The 22,427-nt window shown below is 42.4% G+C and overlaps 2 protein-coding genes and 1 long non-coding RNA gene across 4 annotated transcripts; all 3 read right to left on the reverse strand.

The window, feature by feature from the left end:
* Positions 1–1,530: 1,530 nt before the first annotated feature.
* On the reverse strand, positions 1,531–4,086 carry LOC135237490 (uncharacterized). The gene is made up of 3 exons (XR_010324842.1): positions 3,801–4,086; positions 2,214–2,283; positions 1,531–1,887 (listed from the first exon to the last, which is right to left on the reverse strand). It is a non-coding gene; the product is annotated as an uncharacterized LOC135237490 (long non-coding RNA).
* Positions 4,087–4,143: 57 nt separating this feature from the next.
* Positions 4,144–8,354, reverse strand: LOC135237475 (interferon-inducible GTPase 5-like). Of its 2 annotated transcripts, none has more exons than XM_064304642.1 (2): positions 8,226–8,354; positions 4,144–5,658 (listed from the first exon to the last, which is right to left on the reverse strand). In XM_064304642.1, exon 2 carries the CDS (start codon positions 5,641–5,643, stop codon positions 4,504–4,506), a length of 1,140 nt encoding a protein of 379 aa, XP_064160712.1. In that variant the 5' UTR covers positions 5,644–5,658; positions 8,226–8,354; the 3' UTR covers positions 4,144–4,503. The 2 variants fall into 2 exon arrangements, with proteins under 2 accessions (XP_064160712.1, XP_064160706.1); XM_064304636.1 differs by lacking the exon at positions 8,226–8,354 and adding an exon at positions 7,503–7,844.
* Positions 8,355–17,964: 9,610 nt separating this feature from the next.
* LOC135248089 (U1 small nuclear ribonucleoprotein 70 kDa-like) lies at positions 17,965–19,500 on the reverse strand. The gene is made up of 3 exons (XM_064322346.1): positions 19,207–19,500; positions 18,971–19,052; positions 17,965–18,267 (listed from the first exon to the last, which is right to left on the reverse strand). Exons 2-3 carry the CDS (start codon positions 18,992–18,994, stop codon positions 17,965–17,967), a joined length of 327 nt encoding a protein of 108 aa, XP_064178416.1. The 5' UTR covers positions 18,995–19,052; positions 19,207–19,500.
* Positions 19,501–22,427: the final 2,927 nt, after the last annotated feature.

The raw sequence follows: 22,427 nt of genomic DNA on the forward strand, positions 1-22,427 counted from the left end.
AGGTAAAACTTTGTGGGACATACAGGGACACAAGGTCATACTCAATGGGTGTCACATAAGGGGCCAGACATTTTTGGCACATACAGGGCAGCCCTGGACAGACATGACAGGTTGCCATTTTTTCATAATAAATGTATCATGCAGAACACAAGGAATATTAGCTGCACACTGTGTATTGCTAATGGGGATCCTAAATAAATAAATAAATAAATAAAGAAAGAAGAAAGCTTTCTGTAAACTATGGAAAAAAATGCACAGAGACTGGATCAATAGCATTGTGGGTAATTCAGATATCAGTTATGTGTAAAACGTAGCTTCGGTGTCTCTGATATGAAGATTGCAGCATCGGCAGGTAAAACAATAAAAATTAAGATTGCGCGACTTACCTCCCACGGCCAGCGTGATGTTTCTGGAGGCGCACGTGTCGTTGCTCGGCGACAGCCAACAGGAGAACGTCACCCCATCATGTGACCAGTCCGCTTCGAAGCGCAGCTGGGCTGTTTTCGCACCCTGGGTGTCGGAGACTTCACTGGAGGCCGGGCCTGGCCCTGAGCTACGCCACTCGGGGCTGTACTCGCAGGGCCCCACGGTGGAGCACCGCAAAATCACCTCCGCCCCCGTCTGGACCAGCTCCGGCCCTGTTATGCTGACCTGGCAAGGGTTCTCTGCAGAGGTTCGACAGGGGAAGATCGTTATGATGATGAAGATGGTGATGATGATGATGATGATTACGATCATGAATATGATGATGAAGATGAGTAAGATGAGGATGATGATGATTATGATGATGATGATGATTATCATCAGTTTCATCATCATGTGTTAATCTGTGATGGATTTTTTTAGTTGCCTAAAGACTTTTTTTGTCATGTTCTGGGCTTCTTTGTCTGAGTCAAGCCTGTAACCCCCTCTGCTCCGGGGCCTATCATTGTAAAGCAACGTGCGGCCTCTTGGCTGGCTCGTACGACCATTGTGAATGTGAGTAATTGTACACAGTCCCTCATGAAATACATAAATGCAGATGCTCATGGTGATAATGAGATGATATCTGTGTTTAAGTGAGCCCAGAACGAAATAAGACCAAACCAGTTTAATTACATAGCAGCCATCTGCAAATATAAGCAAAAGCATTACTGTGGGTAACCATGAAGTATGTTCCTTCAGGCTTTCAAGTTGTGAATATCTGAAATGTTTCTAAACTGATTTAAATCATCAATCCTATATCAGGCATACTACTCATGATGGCAATGCTGACAGTTTTGCCAGTAGCAGGTTAAGGGACAACAGCTATCAGCATTTATACTGCGTACAGAGTCCTACAAATACATCACTGTTGGTAACTGAGTTATGCCTCTTGAGGATTGCCAGTTGTGCGTCTTTGCAACGACTGCTGCTTAAATAATAAATCCAATACCAGACAAATACTTTTCATACAGTAGACAAATAGACAACTACTGGATGGTGAACATAAAGGGGCCTCTATCATATATGTATGTATATATATATCACTGCAAAAGAACTTACCCTGAACATCAAGACTCATTGTCAAGCTGTTCATTTTATAAGAAGGATCTTCACCATAGTATCTAACCAAGTAATTTCCGCTGTCTTGCGGTCTCAGGTTACTGATGGTCAATTCGTAGTTCATTAAACCCCTAGTGGACTCAGTGGAACCCACAGACACTCTGTTTTCAAATTCACTCGCGTTGTGTTTGTCAGGTTTGAGGCTGTGCACGATCGTGCCCTCATAATCTTTTGCCTCCTTATTCCACACGGCGTCCTTCAACCAAACAATGTACCCAGGTCGCCATATATTGTCCAGAGTTAAGTGGACCGTCACACAGGAGCCCTCTTTGGCCGTCATCTTACTGAAACTGCAAGCAGAGTCTTACGGTAGAAAAGGGGAGGGAGGGAGGGAGGGAGGGAGAGAGAGAGAGAGAAAAGAAGGAACCATTAGAGAAGTCAGTCTGCCTCTAAAGTGGATTTTTCTGTTCTTAATATTGCACTGTTGGATTGCAGCAGAAAGATAATCCTCAGAAGTTAACATTGTGTTCATTCATAAAACCGTGGTTGCTATGCCGATCGTCATGCGTACAGTAACAAGGACCGATTTCTACTGGGGAAACAAATGCTTACGAGTGAAATGTGTCAGTGACAGAGACAAGGGCATAACGAAACGTGCAAGAGACAGGGATGTCGTAGCAGGTACATACCACCAATCAGAAAGAAGACCATGGCCCAGAAAGAGATCATGATGAACCTTCCTTTATCAGTGTGAGAAATCTGGAAAAGAAGACGCTGTAAACCCACTTATGAAGTGTGTGTGTGGGCATGTATTACTATCTTTGTGAGAACCAAATGTCCCCACAAGGATAGAAAGATGAGAAAAAATTATGCAAGGTGGGGACCATTTGCTGGTCCCACAAGTCAAGAGGCTGTTTTAGATTAGCCTTAGGTTAGGCTAGGTTACAATTAGGTAAGGTTAGGGTTAAGGTTAGGCATGTAGTGGTGGGTTTGGTTGTGTCTGTGCTTGCATATGCTTGTGTACGTGTGTGTGAATATGTGTGTATGGGTGTGCACGCATGTGTGTGTGTGTGTGCGTGTATGCATGGTTGTGAGTCTGTGTATGTGCATGCATATGCATGTATACGTGTGTGTGAATATGTATGTATGGGTGTGCGTGTGTGTGTGTGTGTTTACATGGTTGTGAGTCTGTGTATGTGCATGCATATACATTTATACGTGTGTGTGAATGTGTGTACGTGTGTGTGTGTGTGTGTGTGTGTGTGTGTGTGTGTGTGCGTGTTCATGTACAGTATACACATGTGTGCAGGTGTGCATGCCTGTGTGTGTCTTGGTGTAGGTGTACCACAGCTGTGAGTGAGTCATTCTCAGCTCTGTGGTTCCTAATCAGATCATCAGATCACTGGTTTAATGCAAACCCCCCCTCCCCCCACGCCTCTGCCCCCCTTCCCCCCCTGCGCCCCTGCCCCCACCCCCTTTCCTGTAAGTGGGTTATGGTTGGACCTGTCGCGTGTGTTGATTTTGAAGAACACCAGTCTTAAAAATACTTTCATTGTTTGTTTTATTTAAGATTCAACTTTCCAAAATCAGGAAATATAAAGAGTGCTCTTGACTGTGCCAGCTCTGCTCCTTGCATAGTAGAGCCACATCATGACACAGTTAATGCAGACTGCAGCTTATTAAAAAAACAGCATTATTTAATTAATTGCAGTCCAAGACACCATTCTATGTTGTGAACAATCTACACAGCCTACTCTTTCCTATTACACCCAGAAAGATCAGCATCTGAATAAAATAAACATCTTACGCAAGGATGTGTTGTACAAGCAGGGATCCACACAGGATTTGAGTCAAAAGCACGTCATATCAGTATCTCCACTAGTAATTTGCTAAAATGTTAATATGTACAGTACGGTGTTAATATTTTTGAGTGACAATATTTGACTGAAAACCTTGAGTGCATATCTTTCCTGGATGGAAATGTTAAATTATTTAGATCAATGCACCTCTATTTTGAACTCAAAAGGCCACAATAACAGCAAAGTCAATTTCAATTTAAAGCGATAACACTTGCTATTTGTTTTCCCAGACCAGAAACAAGGCAGAGTACAGACAAAAGCTACTAAACTCACAAACAGTCAAATGAAATGTGAATAACTGTTGTAGCAACGGCATTGATACCTGTATCTGGAGGGGGGTAGAGAAGACAACTCCATCAGAAACAGAAATGGTGGAAATCATTTACCCGTGAAAGAATTGTAAAAGTGGCTGCTTACCTACAAGTTGGATGTGACAGAGGATTAGAAATCAGCTACAGTTAATCTGGATGTCCTTATCGTAAAATGACTGAAACTTAAAAATGGCTCCTCTTCCTTAGACAGGAAATACATACAAACAGAACTCCCCTTCTCGGTATTGCATTTGCATAGTTTAGCCAAGTGTAAAAAGAAAAGAAAAGAACCTGTTTCCTGCAGAAGACGGCAGAGGGAAGTGTCATTATCTTTCTTTCTCACTCAATACTGTATGTTTGCACTTCCCCCCAATCTGTTTTAAATAGTCTTGTGCAGCTGTTACTGGGAACTGACTTCTTCACTGAAAGAAGGGAGAAAAAGAAAAGTCTTTTTGGATATTTGCAATGAGTTTATTCACAGAACCAACGCATCATCACTCAAGACCTGATCTCATAATGCAGCAAGTGATAATAACAACAACGGAGCCAAGTTTAGCAAGCGTCACCATGAAATATCACTTCAAATCATTTTGCACTTTTTTTTACATTAAAGAGCTTTCTTATGTCTGATGCAATGTTCACGGTGCAAGAAATACATGGAAAATTTGCGAACAAAAATATGAAATGAATGCAAATGCGTAATGCAACATGAACAGTACAGGCCGAAAAGTATTAGGCCACCTCCAGTTTATTTTTTATTATTATTTTTTTTGGTTTTTTCTTAAATTGGTCGCGAAGAGTTCAGTTCCTCAATCTGTTCCCCCGACTGCAGCTGCCACCACCCTTTCTGCATCGGCGGCCATGTCGTTGATGGCGCCATTGAGCGCCAGGAACATGGTGGTGAAGGAGCGGCTAGCAGACTTGGCGGTCACGGGCAGCGCCATCTCCACCACGCGGGCACCGGTGGGCTTCTGCTTCTCTGCGGCCGCCAGCAGCTTCTTCACGGCGCCCTTGGTGACCTCCCGGGAGAGGGGGCAGGCGCGCAGGGCCTTGAGCCGCGCCCCGTCCCGCCCCCGTCGGCGGGCCAGCCCCTCCAGCGACGCGTCGTCCAGGCCCAGCGAGTCGCGCGCCTTGCTCAGGATCCGCACCCCCACGCCGGCGTCCACCGCGGAGGACACCAGGGGCACGGGGATGGCCGAAACGCCGCCCGAGAGCGAGGCCGCCGCCCACACCAGCGCCTTGAGGGCGTCCCGCTTTCTGGTCACCACGGCGACGGACAGGGTCGGAAGGGCCAGGAGGAGGGCGGCAGCCTTGACCTCCGGGACGTCCCGCCACATTTCCTCCAGGAGTTCGGGGAAGTCCAGGGTCTCCAAGGCGGTGCCACGTACCAGGAAGACCCTCGGGGAAGCCAGGCCCTCCGACCCCAACGCCTCCTGGCTGGCTTTCCGCCTAGGCTCCATGGACTCCCGCGAGTCGCGCTCAGAGGCCAGCAAGGCGAAGTACACAGCCTCCCTCTGGAGCGATCTGGCCTCCCGCCACACGAGGGCGCTGTTGCTGCAAAACCGCATCCGAGAGGACGTCACGATGACGGCATTGTAGCGCAGGAACTTGACTTTCTCCATGTACTCCTCTGGGTCAAAGGGCGAGCCATCAGGGACCATGGGCAGGTCCCACAGTCGGAAGTCGGGGTGTTTGGGGTTTGGGTAAACTGTCAGCTCCTCTTGGGGGCTGGGGGAGGGGAACTGGGCTGCTCCACTGTCTCCAGGCCCCAGGCCGCGGAGGGAGTTGAGGAGGGCGGTTTTCTCCGGGCTGCTCTCCCCCACCACAGCGATGTTCACCCTGCTGATGAGGAGGTCCTCCACCGCCTCCTTCACCTCGGTGAGCCCCTTCTTCTCCATGGACTCCTTCAGCGCCTCCAGGAGGTTCAGGCTCCTCAGCACGTCCGCCATGGAATCCGTCCTCAGCTGCAAAAAAAAAACCAGACACCAACAAATCGCACCATTTTTCAGGAGTGGCCTGGTCTTGATCCCCAGAGGTCCAGGGTCTGCTGGTTTTTGTTTTCGCCTTAAAAACGAAAGCCTAGAAACAAGGCGATGTGCGTTAACTGTGAAATCAACTGCTTTAATCGATCAACTAAGTGCCGAGTGGAAATAAAAATGCAGATATTTTGCGGGTCTCCAGGGCCATAGCTGTCAACACCTGACTGTGATTTACCTGCTAATAACTTCAATGAGTATTAGGCAACGTGTTAGGAGGACAGCTGCGAATGCTTTTAAACTGTATGACTTTATGGAACACAATTTAATATTTATATACAGAATTCTCACAAAAACATGCTGTTGTGAAATGATTCAGTTATTACTTTTAAATACTTTTTTTAGAAATTGTTTGAAATTATATTAGAAATACTGAGAATGCTGACTATTTAAATCACAAAATGTATTCAAGGAGCATTTGCATTTATTTGCAATTATTTTCAAATATGTCTTTAAAAATACTGAATTTTCAAATAAAAAGGCTTTGATTTCATGAAATTATTTGAAAATACTTTCACAACATAAAGCCAGTGGTGCAACATACACAGTTGCACCAAGCTGTTGAAAGACTTGAGAAGCATTGGATATGCAAGAACCTATCAGCTCTGAAATTTGAGTGTTTTGTCCAATTTAGAGGACAGTATATTGACTAGAATGCGTCAGGTGACTGCTGATGGCCCCAGTCCAACTGTACCGATTTCCATTGTTAATTGGTAGTGAGTATGTATGGATGAATTTTATTTTATCTGTGTCTAACCTTACAAAATGTAAAAGAAGGAACTGTTTGCATGGCTGTCGAACGCTCTGACCACAGAAAAAAAAGAGGAAATACAGTAAAAGACCACTAACTTTAAAAAGATTTCATGGGAACAAACAAACTGGCAAGTACCTTATCAAGACATCTGAGTTTGCCATTCCCCATGCAAAAACATGTACGGGCATTTAGGCTACTGTCTGTTAGAGGCAGCGCATGGGTTGTTTAAAATTGCTGACATAGGCTACCCTTGCCCAAATTCAACCCCTAGCCCCAAGGAGTATTGTACAAAGAAGGGATATTTAAAATATTTTACAATTGTATTTGTATTTTAATACATTTTTTAAAGGCTCTAAATACTATTTGAAAAAGTATTTGGTTTCCCAGGAAAGCATTTATTTAAAGGAATGTATGTTTTTATTACTATTTGTGAAAGTATTTGGTTTTCCAATAAAATATTTTAAATAAATCAAATACAAAATATTTCATGTGTAAATGTATTTGAAAGTACTTAAAATATGTATTTACATATAAATACAAATACATATTTGTATTTGACCCAGCTCTGATGTACAGAATTATTATGATTTCAACACATAATTATTGCAAATATATAAAGTCATTAACAAATCTATAAATGTATTCAAAGTCTCTATCAAAGTATGTCCAGGTGATTAAAATATGTTATCAAGAAAAAAAAATATCTTTCCCTCACACACACACATATGCAAGCACACCAGACCTGGGTCAAATACAAATATGTATTTGTATTTGAAAACATATGTAAATACATATGTACAATTCTATCTTTCACATTTTGTAAGGTTAGACATTGATAAAATAGAATTTAGCCGTGCATATTCACTACCACTTAACATTTTGTAATGAAAATACTCAGTATTTGTAAAGATGTATTTCAAAAAATGAATAAAAAAGTATTTAAAAGTAATTAATTAACACACACACACACCCACACACACAACACACACATACACACACACAGACATGGTAACCTCACCATCCAAGTCTATTTTCAGAATCAGCTTGTTTCCCCTTCCTATGGGTAGCAGCAGGGTAAAAAGAGGGAGCCAGAAACGATTGAAGGAAAGGCAACGTACCAACTAACTGCGCGATGTTAACTCTGCAGTCAGTACATAGCGGCTGAGTGAAAATCTGATAGGTCGAGTCAACCAGTAATCATGTGCACACGCGCCTTACCTTAGCTTCACGCGCTTGTAGATCCCCCTACGTCAGCTGGTCGCATGTGCGGCATGACGCGCTCGCGTGCTAAGTGCATGTAGCCAGAGCCATGGTCTCTGTTCCTCGTCCATGCTATTTAGGGCCCCAGGCTAGCGTTCTCAGCCATGCCCAGTACGGTATAACAGTGAACAGGCTGTGCTCTTTCTGTGCCGCCCGCGCACGTTTCGTTTACCTCGTTTTCGTACGGGCTTTGTCTCGGTGCTTTTTTTTTTTTTTCGGAGCATCGCACACCTCCGTCGCCATTTTGACTGCGCTTACAACGTGACTGGCGTGTGCCCTCACAAGGTGTTTCGCAGAATTTTGTTCCTGTCGTGTGTCAGGACGCTCCTTCTGTAGAAACACTGCGCAGCGTTTGGCTGTGTACATTTCGTTTCAACCCCATGGTTTATAAAAAGTTTTTTTATTTTTTATGTTGTGTTAGCATCCGATTGTGTATTAGTGTGTAACATCACACTCGACTGCTTTGTTAGTCGTTGCTTACCTCCCTCCCCTCTCCCTTCAGGGAAAACTTCCTGTCTAGCGGAACCAGTCCAAACAGTGGATTCCGGAGCGGGACACCAGTAGTCTTTTCTAGTCCAGATAGCAGGAGCAGTGTGCTGACGGTGTCGTTGTGTGTAATCTGTCCTGTGAACAAGGGCGGCCTAATCCAATAAGCATATCCTTAATCCTTAATCCCCCCCAAAACGCACACATACACACACACAACACACACACAGGTACACACACAATTTATAAAGATGAAGGCCCATCTAACAGAAAGCACTCAATATAAGAGAAAAAACTGTATCAACAGATGACATCCCCGAATATGTTTCATGTTTTTATTTTATATCTTGGTCTTAAAATACGAGTTAAGTTTACACAGTGCTTAACAAGCACTCAATAAGTCTTTAGAATTTATTAACCCTGGTATTTTTAAGTTTTCTGAATGGCCCTCTTTGTTTACTCTGTGAGTGAGTTTCTGTACCTGAAAACAAGGAAAACACCTGCCAGCCTATTCATGCAGAAATCTGCTCATTTTACCCAGGACGCTTTTAACTTCACCATCTTTAAAATGGCAGTGATGGGGGGGGGGGGGATCCTTGAGTTTTCCATTGAAGCATGCTTGCTCATGACCTCCAGTACTGGACACCCCACCCACTGCTCCCTTGCCTGTCAACCCATAAGGTTTACTTGTATAAATAAATAAATAAATTATAATGGTGCAATACAGTTTAAACCAAGAGATAAGCCACAACAGTAAACAATGCCTTGAGGTAAAATGTTGATTTTAAATGAATGATTTCTTGTGTTTGCTGTAATAGCTAGCTAAAATATTAGCAACACGAACATCAGTTTGCCAGCAATTCAGACAGAAGCTTTTGCCAACTGTAGCTTGTTAGCAAGTCAGAAGCTTTTCACATTGCTGTTTTAGCTGAGCTTGTTAACAGGCTGCAAATATTAGCATGCAAGTCCATACAGTTTTTTGTTCATGTATTCATGTGGTTTAAAGGGCTTTCAAATATGGGAAGTCATCTCAAAGGGTCAGACAAACCTTGGGGTTATTTTCTACTTTTAACTTGTCCAGTCATGCTATTGAGAACTTCAGAAATTTTAGCAAAAAATTAGTTTTGTCTTTTGAGTACGGTATACTGAAAGAATTTTACATGCCTCTTTTCCTCTGGAGGGAGGTGTTCATCTAGTAATTTTATTAAATATATGCAACTGTCAATATATCCTCAGTTGTTCTGCTAACTGCATTTTTTGAATGCTGTCACCTCTGTGTACCGCTGTTCAGTTTTGCCTCCTGTATCCATATGAATAGGCTGTGAGTGGCAAAGTAAAACAAAACCTAGACTTCAACTTCTTTTTTTTGTCCACCTTCTCCCTTAAAAATCAAACATCACAAAAATTGAAAAGTGGGGAAAAAAAACCCTTTTAGTAACAATTCATTTTAATAATATATTTTACAGTGCATCTAGATTGCAGAAATTCAAGCTTTCATTCACACAAATACAGTTTATCTCAATAGAAATTTTTCTTCCTGAATGCATGCACATAAGTCGCTTCGTATCTGAATTCAGCTTTCCTTGAACATTGAGGAAAACTCTAAACAACAGCAAGCGTAGATTTGAAATCCATCATCGCTCAAGTGTAATGGCTGTGAACATAAGATTCTTTAACATAAATATATTTCTGAGGTTTTTTATTGCTTAATAAGTTGTGTTTTTTTTCTTCCCCTAAGCGCGTCATGCTCTGTACACACAGAACTCATTTGTTTTGTACCACTTCCAAAAGAGGTGTGAAACGCCAGGCCTGGAGGGTTGTAGAGGGGCTGTAGTGGGGCGACATAGCTCAGGAGGTAAGAGCGGTCGACTGGCAGTCGGAGGGTTTCCGGTTCAATCCCCCGCCCTGGGCGTGTCGAAGTGTCCCTGAGCAAGACAGCTAACCCCTAGTTGCTCCCAACGAGCTGATTGGTACAGTACCTTGCATGGCAGCCTTTCACAGTTGGTGTGTGAGTGTGTGTATGAATGGGTGAATGAGAGGCATCAATTGTAAAGCGCTTTGGATAAAAGCGCTATATAAATGCAGTCCATTTACCATTTAGTGTCTGCGGTTACTGATATCCTCCTTGCAATCAGCAAACAATTAAGGCTTTGAGAACAAGGAGTGTATGGACACTTAAGCCAATGAAAGACTTTGATTGATCACTCGTGCTGAAACACACCGAACACCAGCACACACTGCGACCGTCCAGGACTGAAGTGTGACTTCCCTGGCTCAGAATCTCCAGTTTTGTCACTTTTGGCCCATTCGGGATATTTGTCTCCCTCTAGTGGGCTTTACTCCCATTGCCTTGAGAAACAAGCGAACACTTTTGCTATGGTTTATTTAATTACAGTTTTTTATGACTCATTTTGTACAGCAGAATTTCAAAGTACAAAACTCAAAATGCAAAGTGCCAAACTGACTTTCATAATTCATACTCTAAGACACTACATCCTATTCTGACATACAAGGTGTAAAACTGTTAACGCAAAGTGCTAAACTGACTTGCAGAATTCTCACCTTAAGACACTACATCCTGTGCTGACATACAAAGTGCAAAACAAAAAAAAAAAGACAATCGGTAAGTCAATATGCGTAATTTACTGTACAGTCACTGTATATTGAAATTACAGTAATTGCAACATTGATTTTGCTGTCTGTGATACAGTATATTTCATAAATACTAAAGTGTGGGTGTGAATTATCTTTGTTGTAATTGTTATCTTTACTGTACTTCAGAACTGAAAAAGCACCACCAGGTGGAGGACGTGGCCATCTTCTCTCTGCCCAGAAGGAGAGGGCACTAGCAGACATGGCGATTCAAAGAAATGACATACGGATCAAGAAAATCCAAACAAAACATTCTGGCAGATAACGGAATCTTCCAAAACATCCACTCAATCAGCCTAACAACAATTGGCGAACTTTGAAAAAGAACCCAAATCACAATGAAACAAATTTACTTGGTGCCTTTGCTAGGAATGAAGATAGAGCGAAGGCTTTGAGGGTGGATATGTTCAGGTATGTGTACAGCAATGTTGCAATGCTACAGTAGCAATTCTTTAGCGACCCGTCCTCTATAAATGTGTAGACTGGTTGACATCATGCCCTAGACATCACATTAGGATTATGTACGTATGTAGTGGGCCTGCCCATTGTCTCAAGGGCCGGATCTAGGAAAACTAGGCACGTGCCTAGGGTCCAATTTCGCCAGGGGGCCCATTCAGCGCTGTCAGGCCTTGCGTGCCCCCCTCCCCTTTTGTTTTCACCTGTCTGTGTATTCCCCCTTGTTGGCCGGGGTTGCGTGCTGTTGGGGAGTAGCAATCCTGACTGCATCAGCTTTGAGATTTGAGGGCAAGGATAAGGGGGCGTTCACTCTCTCTCTCCCACCACGGGAAGCCTGACTGCCACAAACGCTGCTGCACTTTTTCCCCCGTCACATTTTTATGCTTTTAGTTAGCACACCCAAACACTTCAGGCACCCAACACCTCCATGCCACAATTACTGACGCTGGGTAGTTAGTTTGTTTTTGTTTTTTTTTTTTCAAAAACATTTGTTTTTCCTTCCACCAAAGTGGTGTCCGTTTATGTGTCGGCCTTGACCGGGCGTCACATAAATTTTGGGGCCGTCCGGGATTGTTTTGGGTTTGCAACGATCCCTTTTTGATTTTTAAATTAGCATGGGTAAAGTGTTATTCATAAAAAAACGTTTAACGTAAAAAATGCCAAGTTACTAAAAGTATTGATATCAAAATGACGCCAAGACGATCTACAACAATAGGCTATCTTGCCTCACCAAAGACATAAGATGTATCCTCAAAGCAATGCTCCCCAAATATTTCCTCGTTCTTTCAAGTCACTTGGCCTGGTAAAAAGCATGCCTAAAAATGAACAGCAAAATATGTGTGGATGGCTCCTCACAGTGAAGATTGATTGAATAGGTGTGTGTATGTCCAATTTGTATTGGTTGTACCTATGTATTTCGCTGCCCAGGCTTTCTGTTGCGTGAATGATAGAAAGTTTCTGGTACAAGTTGTTCGTGAATGGGAATGTAAGATCTGCCAGGGAAATTCCCCATGCGGTAAAGAATTTCTCTATGTTGTATGTCAATATGTTTTTTTTACATGCAGTATTTTGTACGTACCCAAATATACATAACTTGCACATTACCAAATTCTTTTCGAAGCAAGATAAACAATTTTTCTGGAGAAGGGGCTTCCGTCGTTGCTCACCCGCAGTTCTGTACAAAAATGAATTTATACATTAATTTCAATGTACAATGTTCAATGTTTCCATGAGGCAATTCAAAATATTTGTCTCTTTGATCTGACAGAAATTTTGCATGACATTGTGAAATGGAAGATTAGAAAACACAGGGCCAAGTGATTTGAAGAACTGAGAAATATTGGGAGCATTGCTTAAATACTTTATGTCATTTTTGGTGAGGAAATAGCCTATATTGTTTGAGTTCGTAACTTGGCGTCATTTTGATATAAATACTTTTTGTAACTTGGCATTTTTGTACGTTAAAAAAACGTTTTTTTTGAGTATCAGTTTTTTTTGCAAAGCGTTTATTATAGAGTGGAAATGCGACCCTGCAAAAACGGTTGGGGATTTGGCTATCGTTATGTGAATCTGTACAGTCTGATGAGCGTGTCCTAGCAGTTTGGGGTTTGTAAAATGTAAAAACAGTGGCTGTGAGAAAGGATGCTGGCGAAAGGGGAAACGCATCGAAACGCGATGGAATATTTTTATGTACTCACGATTTGACGCCATCCAAGCCTTGACTGACAAAGTAATCAACCGCCCGTAAATTATAACTCCCTAGGTCCAAATGTGTACCCTTCGGCCTGCCCGTTGCCTGTTATTTCGTGGAGATGCACTATTAGTGTTTGTAAGGTTTATCCTTTGTCCTGCTCCTTGTCTGTTATTTGGGAGATGCCTTTTAGTGTTTGTAAGGTTTATAAGGCATTTTGATATAATCTGCAGGTAGAATCTCTTGCCGTTTTGCTAAACTAGAACCGGAAAACATGATAGTGGAGAATAGGAGCGAACGATATGTCCCGCAGGGTTTGCGTATGAGAGAATAACACAGTGTGGAGAAATTAAAATGAAATTACGAAATTCCCTAGTTGAAACTATGTTTTTAGCAGAATGGGCTGTAGGTGAAGGTTGGCAAAGATCACGAGTATAGTGCGAAGTAAATGGGGGTGCCATGAGCGAGCTTATATTCCCTTACAATGGTTTTATAAACGTCGGGATTAAACCCTCAGTTGTTGAAGTGGAGGGGCAAATAACATTGCACCATTATTTACCTGTAATGTAATCTTTTCACGAATGGGGTTTTTTTTCATTTTTCCTGCTAGTGTTATACTTATGAGTGAATCATGATTTTAAATGTATTTTTTAATGCGGGTTGCAGAACGAATATAATTTTGTGTAGCCTTTTGGGGGGATAGGAACAGGGTAGGTAACATGAATCTAGAAACTGGCTTTTTGTAAAAGGTTTTTTACGGACCCAATAAAAAATTTTTGAAAATGGCAAGGGGAAAAGGGGAACTTTTAAATAAAAGGATAATTTGCGTCATAAAAATGGGTGGCCGTGAGGAGTGGGTTTAAACCCGTTGTGACTTTTTAAATCCAAGCTATAAACGGAAAATCATTAGCAACCCGCCGGTTTTTTAAAAAAAAACACAAGCCAAAACCAGAAGAGTTCCTTTAAAACCAAGGTTAGAATATTGTAGGGGTCAAACGGACGAAGACGGAAAAATTAATGAAAATTTAGAATATTTTAGCCCCTTAAAAATAACGGGAAGGGGGGGTAATATGGTGCAAAACAAAAATTAGAAGTGTGACAATTATTAGGAGAGCAAAAGTTAAAGAAACGGTTCCAAGCGGGTGAAACGCCCCCGTTTCCCCAAGCCTGAACCTTACCCCAGGGAAGGGGATTGCGTTAACCCCCGGGGGTTTGGAATGTAAAGTACAATTGTTTGTAGGATTTGGGAGATAGGAACGGGCGAGAAAGGGGAAAGTAGAAACGTGGGGTTTTTTGATATTAACTTTTTTTAGGGAGCCAATGAAAAAATTTTTTTAAAAGGCCCAAAAGGTTTAAAGGGTAATTTTAAAAAAAAATACATTGCCATGAATGAGGGGGGCCCCCTGGGAGTGAGGCCCGTCTGTGATTCGAGCTAATGCCTGTTCAATGGTGAAAATTATTAGGAACCCCCCCGGTTTTAAAGAAAAAACCCATAAGACAGAAGAGTTTTCCCTTTAACCCCTTGCTTAGAATTTGTGGGTCAATAACTGAACCAGAGGTAAGTCATAAGCAAAAATTTGCAATATTTAGCCGGTTATAACTAACGAAACGGCGGGGAAATGGGCAAAAGCAAAAAATTAAAAAAGTATAACAAATTTTTAGGAGACAAGCGGTTTTTAAAAAAAGGTTCAAAACGGGGGTTGAACTAGCCCAGGGCCCCCAAGCCTGTAACCTTTCCCCGGGCCACGGATAATTTTTTCAAAGGGTTTCAGAATGTCAAAAGTTAATTTTTGTACGTTTGGGGTAGATGAAAAAGGCGAGGAACAAAAGTAAAAAAAAAACGTGGCTTTTTTTTGGGTATAAATTTTTTGTACCAATGAAAAAATATTTTAATAGAAAGGGGACATTGGGGAAAAAATTTTTAAGAAAGGAAAACTTTTCCTGCCTTGTTAGGTAAAGCCATAAAATCAATGCTAAATACTTAAACCCCGCCGGTTTTTTAAAAAACCAGGCCATAAGAAGAAGAGCCCCCTTGTCCAGGTTCTCTCGATTCGCATTAAGCAGAGCTAGTGTTTGCTTCCTGGTTTGTATGTAGGCGCGGTTGTGCGCTGGCGTTCTGGCCTATCAGTGGCGAGCGTGGTACAGGAATGTTGGTGAGCTGTTTTGTGCTTGCCTTGTGCAGACCAGCAAGTGCGGGTCTGTTTGGATACCTTTTTGAAGAAAACGTAATTGAGTTGAATTGCTGTAACGTTGAGCTTGAGTTAGGCTATATTAAAACATTTCTTTTGACACACGTGGCATTGTGTTTGTTTTAGAAGGAGCTTGGTTAAGTACAAAAGCTTCTAAATTGTTACGCCGTTGAGCGTACGGGTGGAGATAATAACTGAACTGTGTTTTCGTTACAGCACTGATGTTTTTTTTTTTTTCTGCTTCTGTGCTGCGGTCGCCGATTGAGGAACATGGTGGTTTTCACTCTAAGCGCTGTCTTGCCAACGAAAGAATCAGATACAACGTAGACGAAATTCTGTGGCCAAATATAGCGGAGAGGCAAAATGCTGCTTAAGCTGTTTTTGCTTTACTGTACAATACAGTTGTGTTTACATTACTGCATTACTGTATGGTTTTTTTTAATGATTAAACTTCATATAATCTAATCTAATATTTTGTTTGTCTTTCATAAAAACACAAGCGCTATACGCAGTCTATCACAGGGGATGCTTGCTGTACATAATTTCAAGTACACTGACACTGGTATTTTTATTTTGCATGCTATATTACATTTTGAACCCAAAATGAACAGTACAGCACTCTGTGTTAAGAGTTTGCACATTGAAACTTGGTGCAAAATGAGTCAAAGCAATCGTAAAAAAACTGTAATTGAATACGTGAGCACAATAGCGGTCATCGATTAAACTAAAAACATTTTTTTTTACTTTAAGAAACCCTAATATGAACCTAGACAGTTATCAGAATTTGATTATTTTTTAACAGTAACAGTTAACCTGTACAGTTAAACAAATGTTCAATGTCAAACCAGCAAATACATTTTATCCCTTTTGACAACATAAATCCTGTTAGAGTAACACTTTTTACTGTACATAATTCAAATTCTATGGAACAGAAGTCTATTTTGTTTGTTCTTTCCTTATTTTACAGCAAAAATAAAATAAAAAAACACATACCTCATTTAGTCATGCCCTGTATTTTATATACCCTTATATTATATAACTTCAAAAGACTGCAAAAGGAATGCACTTGTGTTTAAGACATGTTCTCCCCAGCTTTCTTTGCAAGACAGTAAAAAGGTCCTTTCAGTCCAAAAAGTACAATTAACTTGGGTCAGAAAAACTTTGAAAAATAAACTTTCTTCATCATAAATGCATAATAAGCACAGTGCTTTGAATAAGAAGTGGGGAAGAGAGAGAAAGGTTTAACACATCACATAAAATTCAGAAAATCTATCTGGATGGATAGATAGCAGTCCTGGTAGATGAAACGTAGCTTTCTTTCATTTTCGGGTGAACTGCCCCTTTGAAACTGAACATTATTCTCATGTGGGTTTTAACCGAAGTTCACGTCGTTATCCATTTGTGAATGGGAGCCCTCTCTGATCTTCAGCCTTGCTCTGAAAAGAGAACAAAATTATCTGCACCTCAGTCTCATCCTCCTTTCTTACCTTAAGCCCTGTTCGTACGGCACTAGTTACCTGGGGACCTCGTGATTAAGAAATTACCCCCCCCCCCCCCCCCCCCCCCCCGCGGCGCATTAGCACGGGATAAGCGAAGTCTGTATTTTACTGACTTTATCACCCGGATATGATTGAAAATGTCAAGGCTCTGCTCTGCGTAACGGTAAAATACGACCCCAAATCACCGAGATGCCGATTCGCACGGGACTAATATTACCACATGACCTCTGTGTTTGGCGAAATATGGTAGGTAATTTGCGGTGGAATTTTTACTTTACAAATTACGGACATGGCAGATTCGCACGGGATTAAGATCACAGACGACCTCCGCAATTATTACAAGTTACCAGAGATCCCCAGGTAATGCTAGTCCCGTGCGAATAGGGCTTTAGTCAAAAGACAGGCAGAACAACTTTGGTGGATAATCACAGAAAGGGGGATGACATTGTCAGCATTTGAAATACAGGCTGCTTCATTCATCACAACCAGAACACACTCTTTGTTCAAAACTTTGAGCAGCATAACATACAAGCACTGCTGTTCTCGTATGTTTTTTTTAACACACACATGATTTTGCCTTTATAACATTTTGTATATTCAATAAACTTTTGCATATACTTTAGACATAGATCCAGGAGCAAAGTACTGTACGTTGCATTATCCATCTCCGTACTGTCTATTCTATGTTTTTGTTACTTCCCCAATTAAAATGATCTCAGAAATTTCATCATTTTAAACAGCATCAGTTCGGCTAACCGGAACATCAGGGTGACATGCATTTTCTGCTATGACACAGCTGAGCTCAGTCATTCCCATGAGAAAGTTGATTACTTAAAAAAAAATGTGAGTGGTTGACAACACTAAAAGAATCAAACAATTTACGTATTATTAGCACCAAGACAACTGATTCTACTTATGAAGGTCTTGGTTGAAGGCCATGAATACTTAATCAGTTGAATCAGGTGTTGTAGTGCTGGGCTAAACCGAAAACCCATGGGGGCTCTTTTTCGGATAAGAATGGACACCCCTGGCCACCCAGTGTGGGACGGAGCCTGGACTTGCGAGCGGCCTACGGGTCTCTGCCTCTATCACATGACCCGGCAAACTGCTGGAAGCATCGATTCTCTCTCTCTCTCTCTGTTCACCCCTTCCTCTCCCTAGCACCCCCAAACCTTCCCCTTTACTTATTTCATCTGAGGAGACTCCACCCCAGCGTCAGCGCACTCCTGCTGCACAGCCCCCGAATTTTCAGCGGCCCCCTCCTCTCCGCCGCCGCCGCCGCCGCCGCCTCTTCGCCCCCCTCCCCCTCCCCCTCTCCCTCTCCCTCTCCGCGGTCTCCGCCCCCTTCCTCTCCTTCCGGATCTCCGCGTAGTCCGTGTCGGCGCCGGGCCCCGGCTCGTCCGCCGCCTCTCTCTTCTTCAGCTGGGAGACGTCGATGGTGGCGTAGTCCACGTCTGCGTTCGCCCCGCCCGCCGCCCCGCCCTCCCCCAGCTCTCCGCCGGTGTGCAGCGGCGCCTGCTCGTCCTCGGCCAATCCCGCTGAGCCGCTCCGCTGGGAGAACGAGAGGGGAAAACACCGGGCCGGGGTCACTGTCAGGTGACCTTCGCTGACCTGTCCCTGACCTGTTTTCTTTGGGTCACCCGGGGACAGACATTTTAATAAGGGGTGGTTTGCAGAAAACTTTTTTCCTGTTCCTTCGTTCCCTGCAAATAGTGCAGTCGATGGAAAAAATTGCAGTATTTTAATTGGCTGGATGTCAAAGGCAAGTCTAAATCTAAACAGCAAGTTCCCGCCCCCCCTTACAATATTATGACCTACCTCAACACTTCCCATGACCCACTGAGGGGGGCAGTGTAGTATAATGGTTGGGGAACTGCCTAAGGTGCCTAACCTAAATTGCTTCAGTACATATCCAGCAGTATAAATGGATGCCACGTAGAAATGCCTTAAAGGAGAATTGCACTTTATAACACTTCTGCTTCTCATGACTGATATTGTCCTTCTAATGAATGTGTCGCCCTTCATTTTTCAATTTTTCAAATGAAGGGCGACAATTCCTTAGAAGGACAATATCAGTCATGAGAAGCAGAAGTGTTATAAAGTGCGATTCCCCTTTAAGTTGTATACGTTGCTCTGAATAAGGGCGTCTGCTAAATGCTGCTAATGTAATATAGGGCCTACAGTTTGAGAATCACTGCTTTCCACAAGCTGTGCAAAGCTACAAAATGCTCCCCAAGGTATTGGGCAGCTTTACCTGTCGGTCGACGCTTGCCACCATGGTCAGGGCAGCTCCAGGGTACTCCTTATCTTCGTCTCTCCGTTCTCGTCGTTTCCGTCTATGGCGAAACACATGGTCTGTTAAAAAACGGCTCTTCGGTCCGAAAAAACATTTTGACATTCCTACCGTAACGTAACATTTGAAATGATGCCTTTGGTCACTCTGTGCTCTGTGAACTGAAACGAACTACTACTGCTCCATTCATACTGTACCGTGAGCACAATCCAATCACACAGCAACAGGCGGAGCAAACGATTGCAGAGAGGCCTGCTCCGGCAGCAAAAGTGATGCCATGTTTCAGCGTCAGGTACTCCTTCCACCACGTTTCTGTTCGTGAGAAAAACACAGTTTAGACCGACTATAGTCAGTTTATCTTAAATGAATGGAATACAATTTCTCTTGTCAATGTAAAATTTTACAAAGGCCTATGGCTTCAGCTGCTCTGGAATTTCCATAAGCTTCATGCATCCTTATTTATTTATTTATTTATTTATTTATTGTCTCTTCTCCACATGAACAGAAAAGTTTATCACTTTAGTTAGAATATCAGTGTGAGGTAACAGATACACATTTTCATGTTATGATGCTGCAAAGCTCAGTCATTCCCATGAGAAAGTTGACGACTCCAAAAATGCAAATGGCCCCTTTACAGCAAAAGTGCTTTTAAAATCTATCATCAATTTCTCAGGTACTGTGCAAAAGATTTTCACGTAACTTGAAGAGCATTGAGGGTCGAGTTTTATTGATGTACTTTCTCGAATTTGGTTAATTGTATTTCCACGTAACTAAACAGATTAATAACAGTTGACTGAGAGTAGATGTTTATGCACAATTTGCATACAGCCAGCATTTTATCATTAAATATCACATATACTTCCCTCAACTCCTCTGTGGCATGGCTCGGTTTGTGGGAGAGGTTCAGGGCAATCGAAAGACCACACCCACTGGTTAAGTAGACACGCGCCCCTGGAGTGCATAATTAATTAGTCCAGGTATTTCGAGTGTGCTCCCTTCCCAGTGTGCCGCTGTGACGGGGAACTCCCGAATCGAGAGAGAGCTGCACCGTCTGTAAGAGCTGGAAAGCTGCTGTTGGGCTGTTTTGTTTATTTTCTCTTTGTTATTTTAGTTTGTTGTGTTAATTTATTACTTTTTTTTTCACCTGGATCCCGTGGGGTAAAAGGTGAAGTTGTTCTGTTTAATTTCTGTAGAATCGCGCACTCTCTCTCTACCATTTAAAATAAAGACCGGTAAATATCGGAATTCCCATATCTCCCTGTGCCGAACTCTTCTGTCCACCAAAGGGGGTGTGTCGCAATGCGTGACACACTCCCCTTGACACGAAGTGTATGAAAGTTAGCATTGCCTTGCTGCAGTACTAGGAAAGGCATGAAGGCATGAGGTACAAGATGCGAATACGTATGCAAATGAACAAAAAAAATATATTAAATGCTTGCACGGGACACCTGGGTTTAATTTTAAATGGGTCTGAACCTTCACATCTGCCTCGTCATGAGCATCACGGTACCACTCAAATTTAAATGGGCGGAGCCCAACACAAACAGGAGTCCTGTCCCAACACAGATTTAATAAAGTGATTGCGGGAGAGTTTTTTATTTATTTATTCAGGAACATGGCTCCTAAGGCTGACCAGATGAGGCCACGCAGTCCCTCCCTGGTTTGACTGCTTTAAATGATATTTATCAAAATGCGTGAATATAAGTGTAAGAGATGGGAACACACGAGGATGACATCACTGGTTGCTATGCCAACAAGCAAACATAAGCCGCGTTTCCACCAAAATTACCCGGAACTTTCAGTCCCAGGAACTACTTTACCAGGAACTAAAAGGTTCCTTCAGCCAATGGTTGTCTGCGTTTCCACCGGGGTCTAAAGTACCGCGAAGATTAGGCAAATTAGCCCACTGACGTTGTCGTCGGTCCATCTGTCATATGATTTCTTCTGTAACCCCATACTACCACCGAAGTAGCCTACATTATTTTCTAATAACCGGGACAGCCCGGAGGGGTTTATTCCACTTATATACAACGGGTTACCAACAATGACTATATATGGTTACTTTTGTATTTATTGATTTTCATATATCCTCTCAAACACATTCATTAACAGCAGAAAACATGCACACGTTGTAAACAATTTGCTGTTTTATTACTTTCTCGTCGTCAATTCCATAGAGGCTAATTGCAAAATGACAAGAATAGAACGAAAACTCGGACCTGCATGAAAATGTAAATTAGTAGTGGTACAGCCACCGTTTGCTTTCCTTCGAAGTTACTGCTAGCCGAGCAGCGAAGTGTGCCCTCCAGATGCGAACCATGCACCATAAATGAGTCCATAGTCTTCCTGGTCTTTTCGTGGAATTGAAAAATTGGCAGTAAAATTGAGTAAAATTACGGCAGTCTGAAAAAGCTAAAGCGAAGATTACTAGAATTAACCTGTTATTTTACCCGGATAAAAAGTGCGGAAGGTGATTTCCAGTTTGCTTGTACTGTATCGCCAATGTTAATTATGCAGAACTACCGCATACCTCACATAACTGTATCAAACGTTTTGAGTCAATTACAACGGGCTAACAAAGAAAATCTGGAAGAAAATTTTCAGCAACCGAATTAATCCGTTTGAATGTTTTGGTAGCCTACGTAATATGCTGTCCCAGCACGAATGCTTAGCATTTTATAAAACGAATACTAAAGCAAGAAAAGAACAGAAGAGCACACGTTATAATTCCAAGACGTTGACAGGTTATAACCAAAAGTAGGCTACTGCGCCGCATAACATACAAGTTTGATTTGAAGTTATTATGAAAATAAATTGGTTTGCCGCTGCATATTTTCAAACATGGCGGGTAATGGCGGAAAATAAATACAACACAAATGCTACGAGTACTCGACCAATCAGAAATGTTCAGCGCTGCAAGCTCCACCCAAAAGGTTCCTGTACTTTCGGAAAGTACTACCCCCGAGCAGGAACGTTTTGGGGGGTAAAACAAAGCCCCCAGAACTAAATTTAGACCCTAGTTCCTGCGGTGGAAACGCACTGAGTTCCTCAAAAGGTTCCTAGTTCCGGGGTATAGTTCCTGCGGTGGAAACGCGGCTATATTTAAAGGGCTTGCTCCCATTGTGATTCCTGTACAACATCCCCCTCCCACTGCAATTCCTGTACAACACCCCCACCCTCCCCCAGGTCACAGATAATGGAAACTCATGTGCAGGTGGGCTTGCTCCTGCAAAAACATTGTTCCTTCTGTCATCTAAAAAAATCAAAACAACATTCCCCTCCCACTGTGACTCCTGAACAACATTCCCCTCCCACTGTGATTTCTGTACACAGTCCCCTTCCACTGTGATTCCTGCACAACATTCCTCTCCCACTGTGATTCCTGTACAAATCTCCCCTCCCATTGTGATTCCAGTTT

This window comes from Anguilla rostrata, chromosome 1 (genome assembly GCF_018555375.3).
Source record: "Anguilla rostrata isolate EN2019 chromosome 1, ASM1855537v3, whole genome shotgun sequence".
In the NCBI taxonomy this organism is placed as follows: Eukaryota; Metazoa; Chordata; class Actinopteri; order Anguilliformes; family Anguillidae; genus Anguilla; species Anguilla rostrata.

What these genes read in the sequence shown, in the direction of transcription:
- LOC135248089 (XM_064322346.1), bottom strand. Translation starts at nt 18,994, where the DNA reads ATGGTGGCAAGCGTCGACCGACAG. An exon ending in TGGCAAGCGTCGACCGACAG is followed by an intron (nt 18,268 to 18,970) that starts GTAAAGCTGCCC and finishes TCGTTCTCCCAG; the next exon opens with CGGAGCGGCTCAGCGGGATT.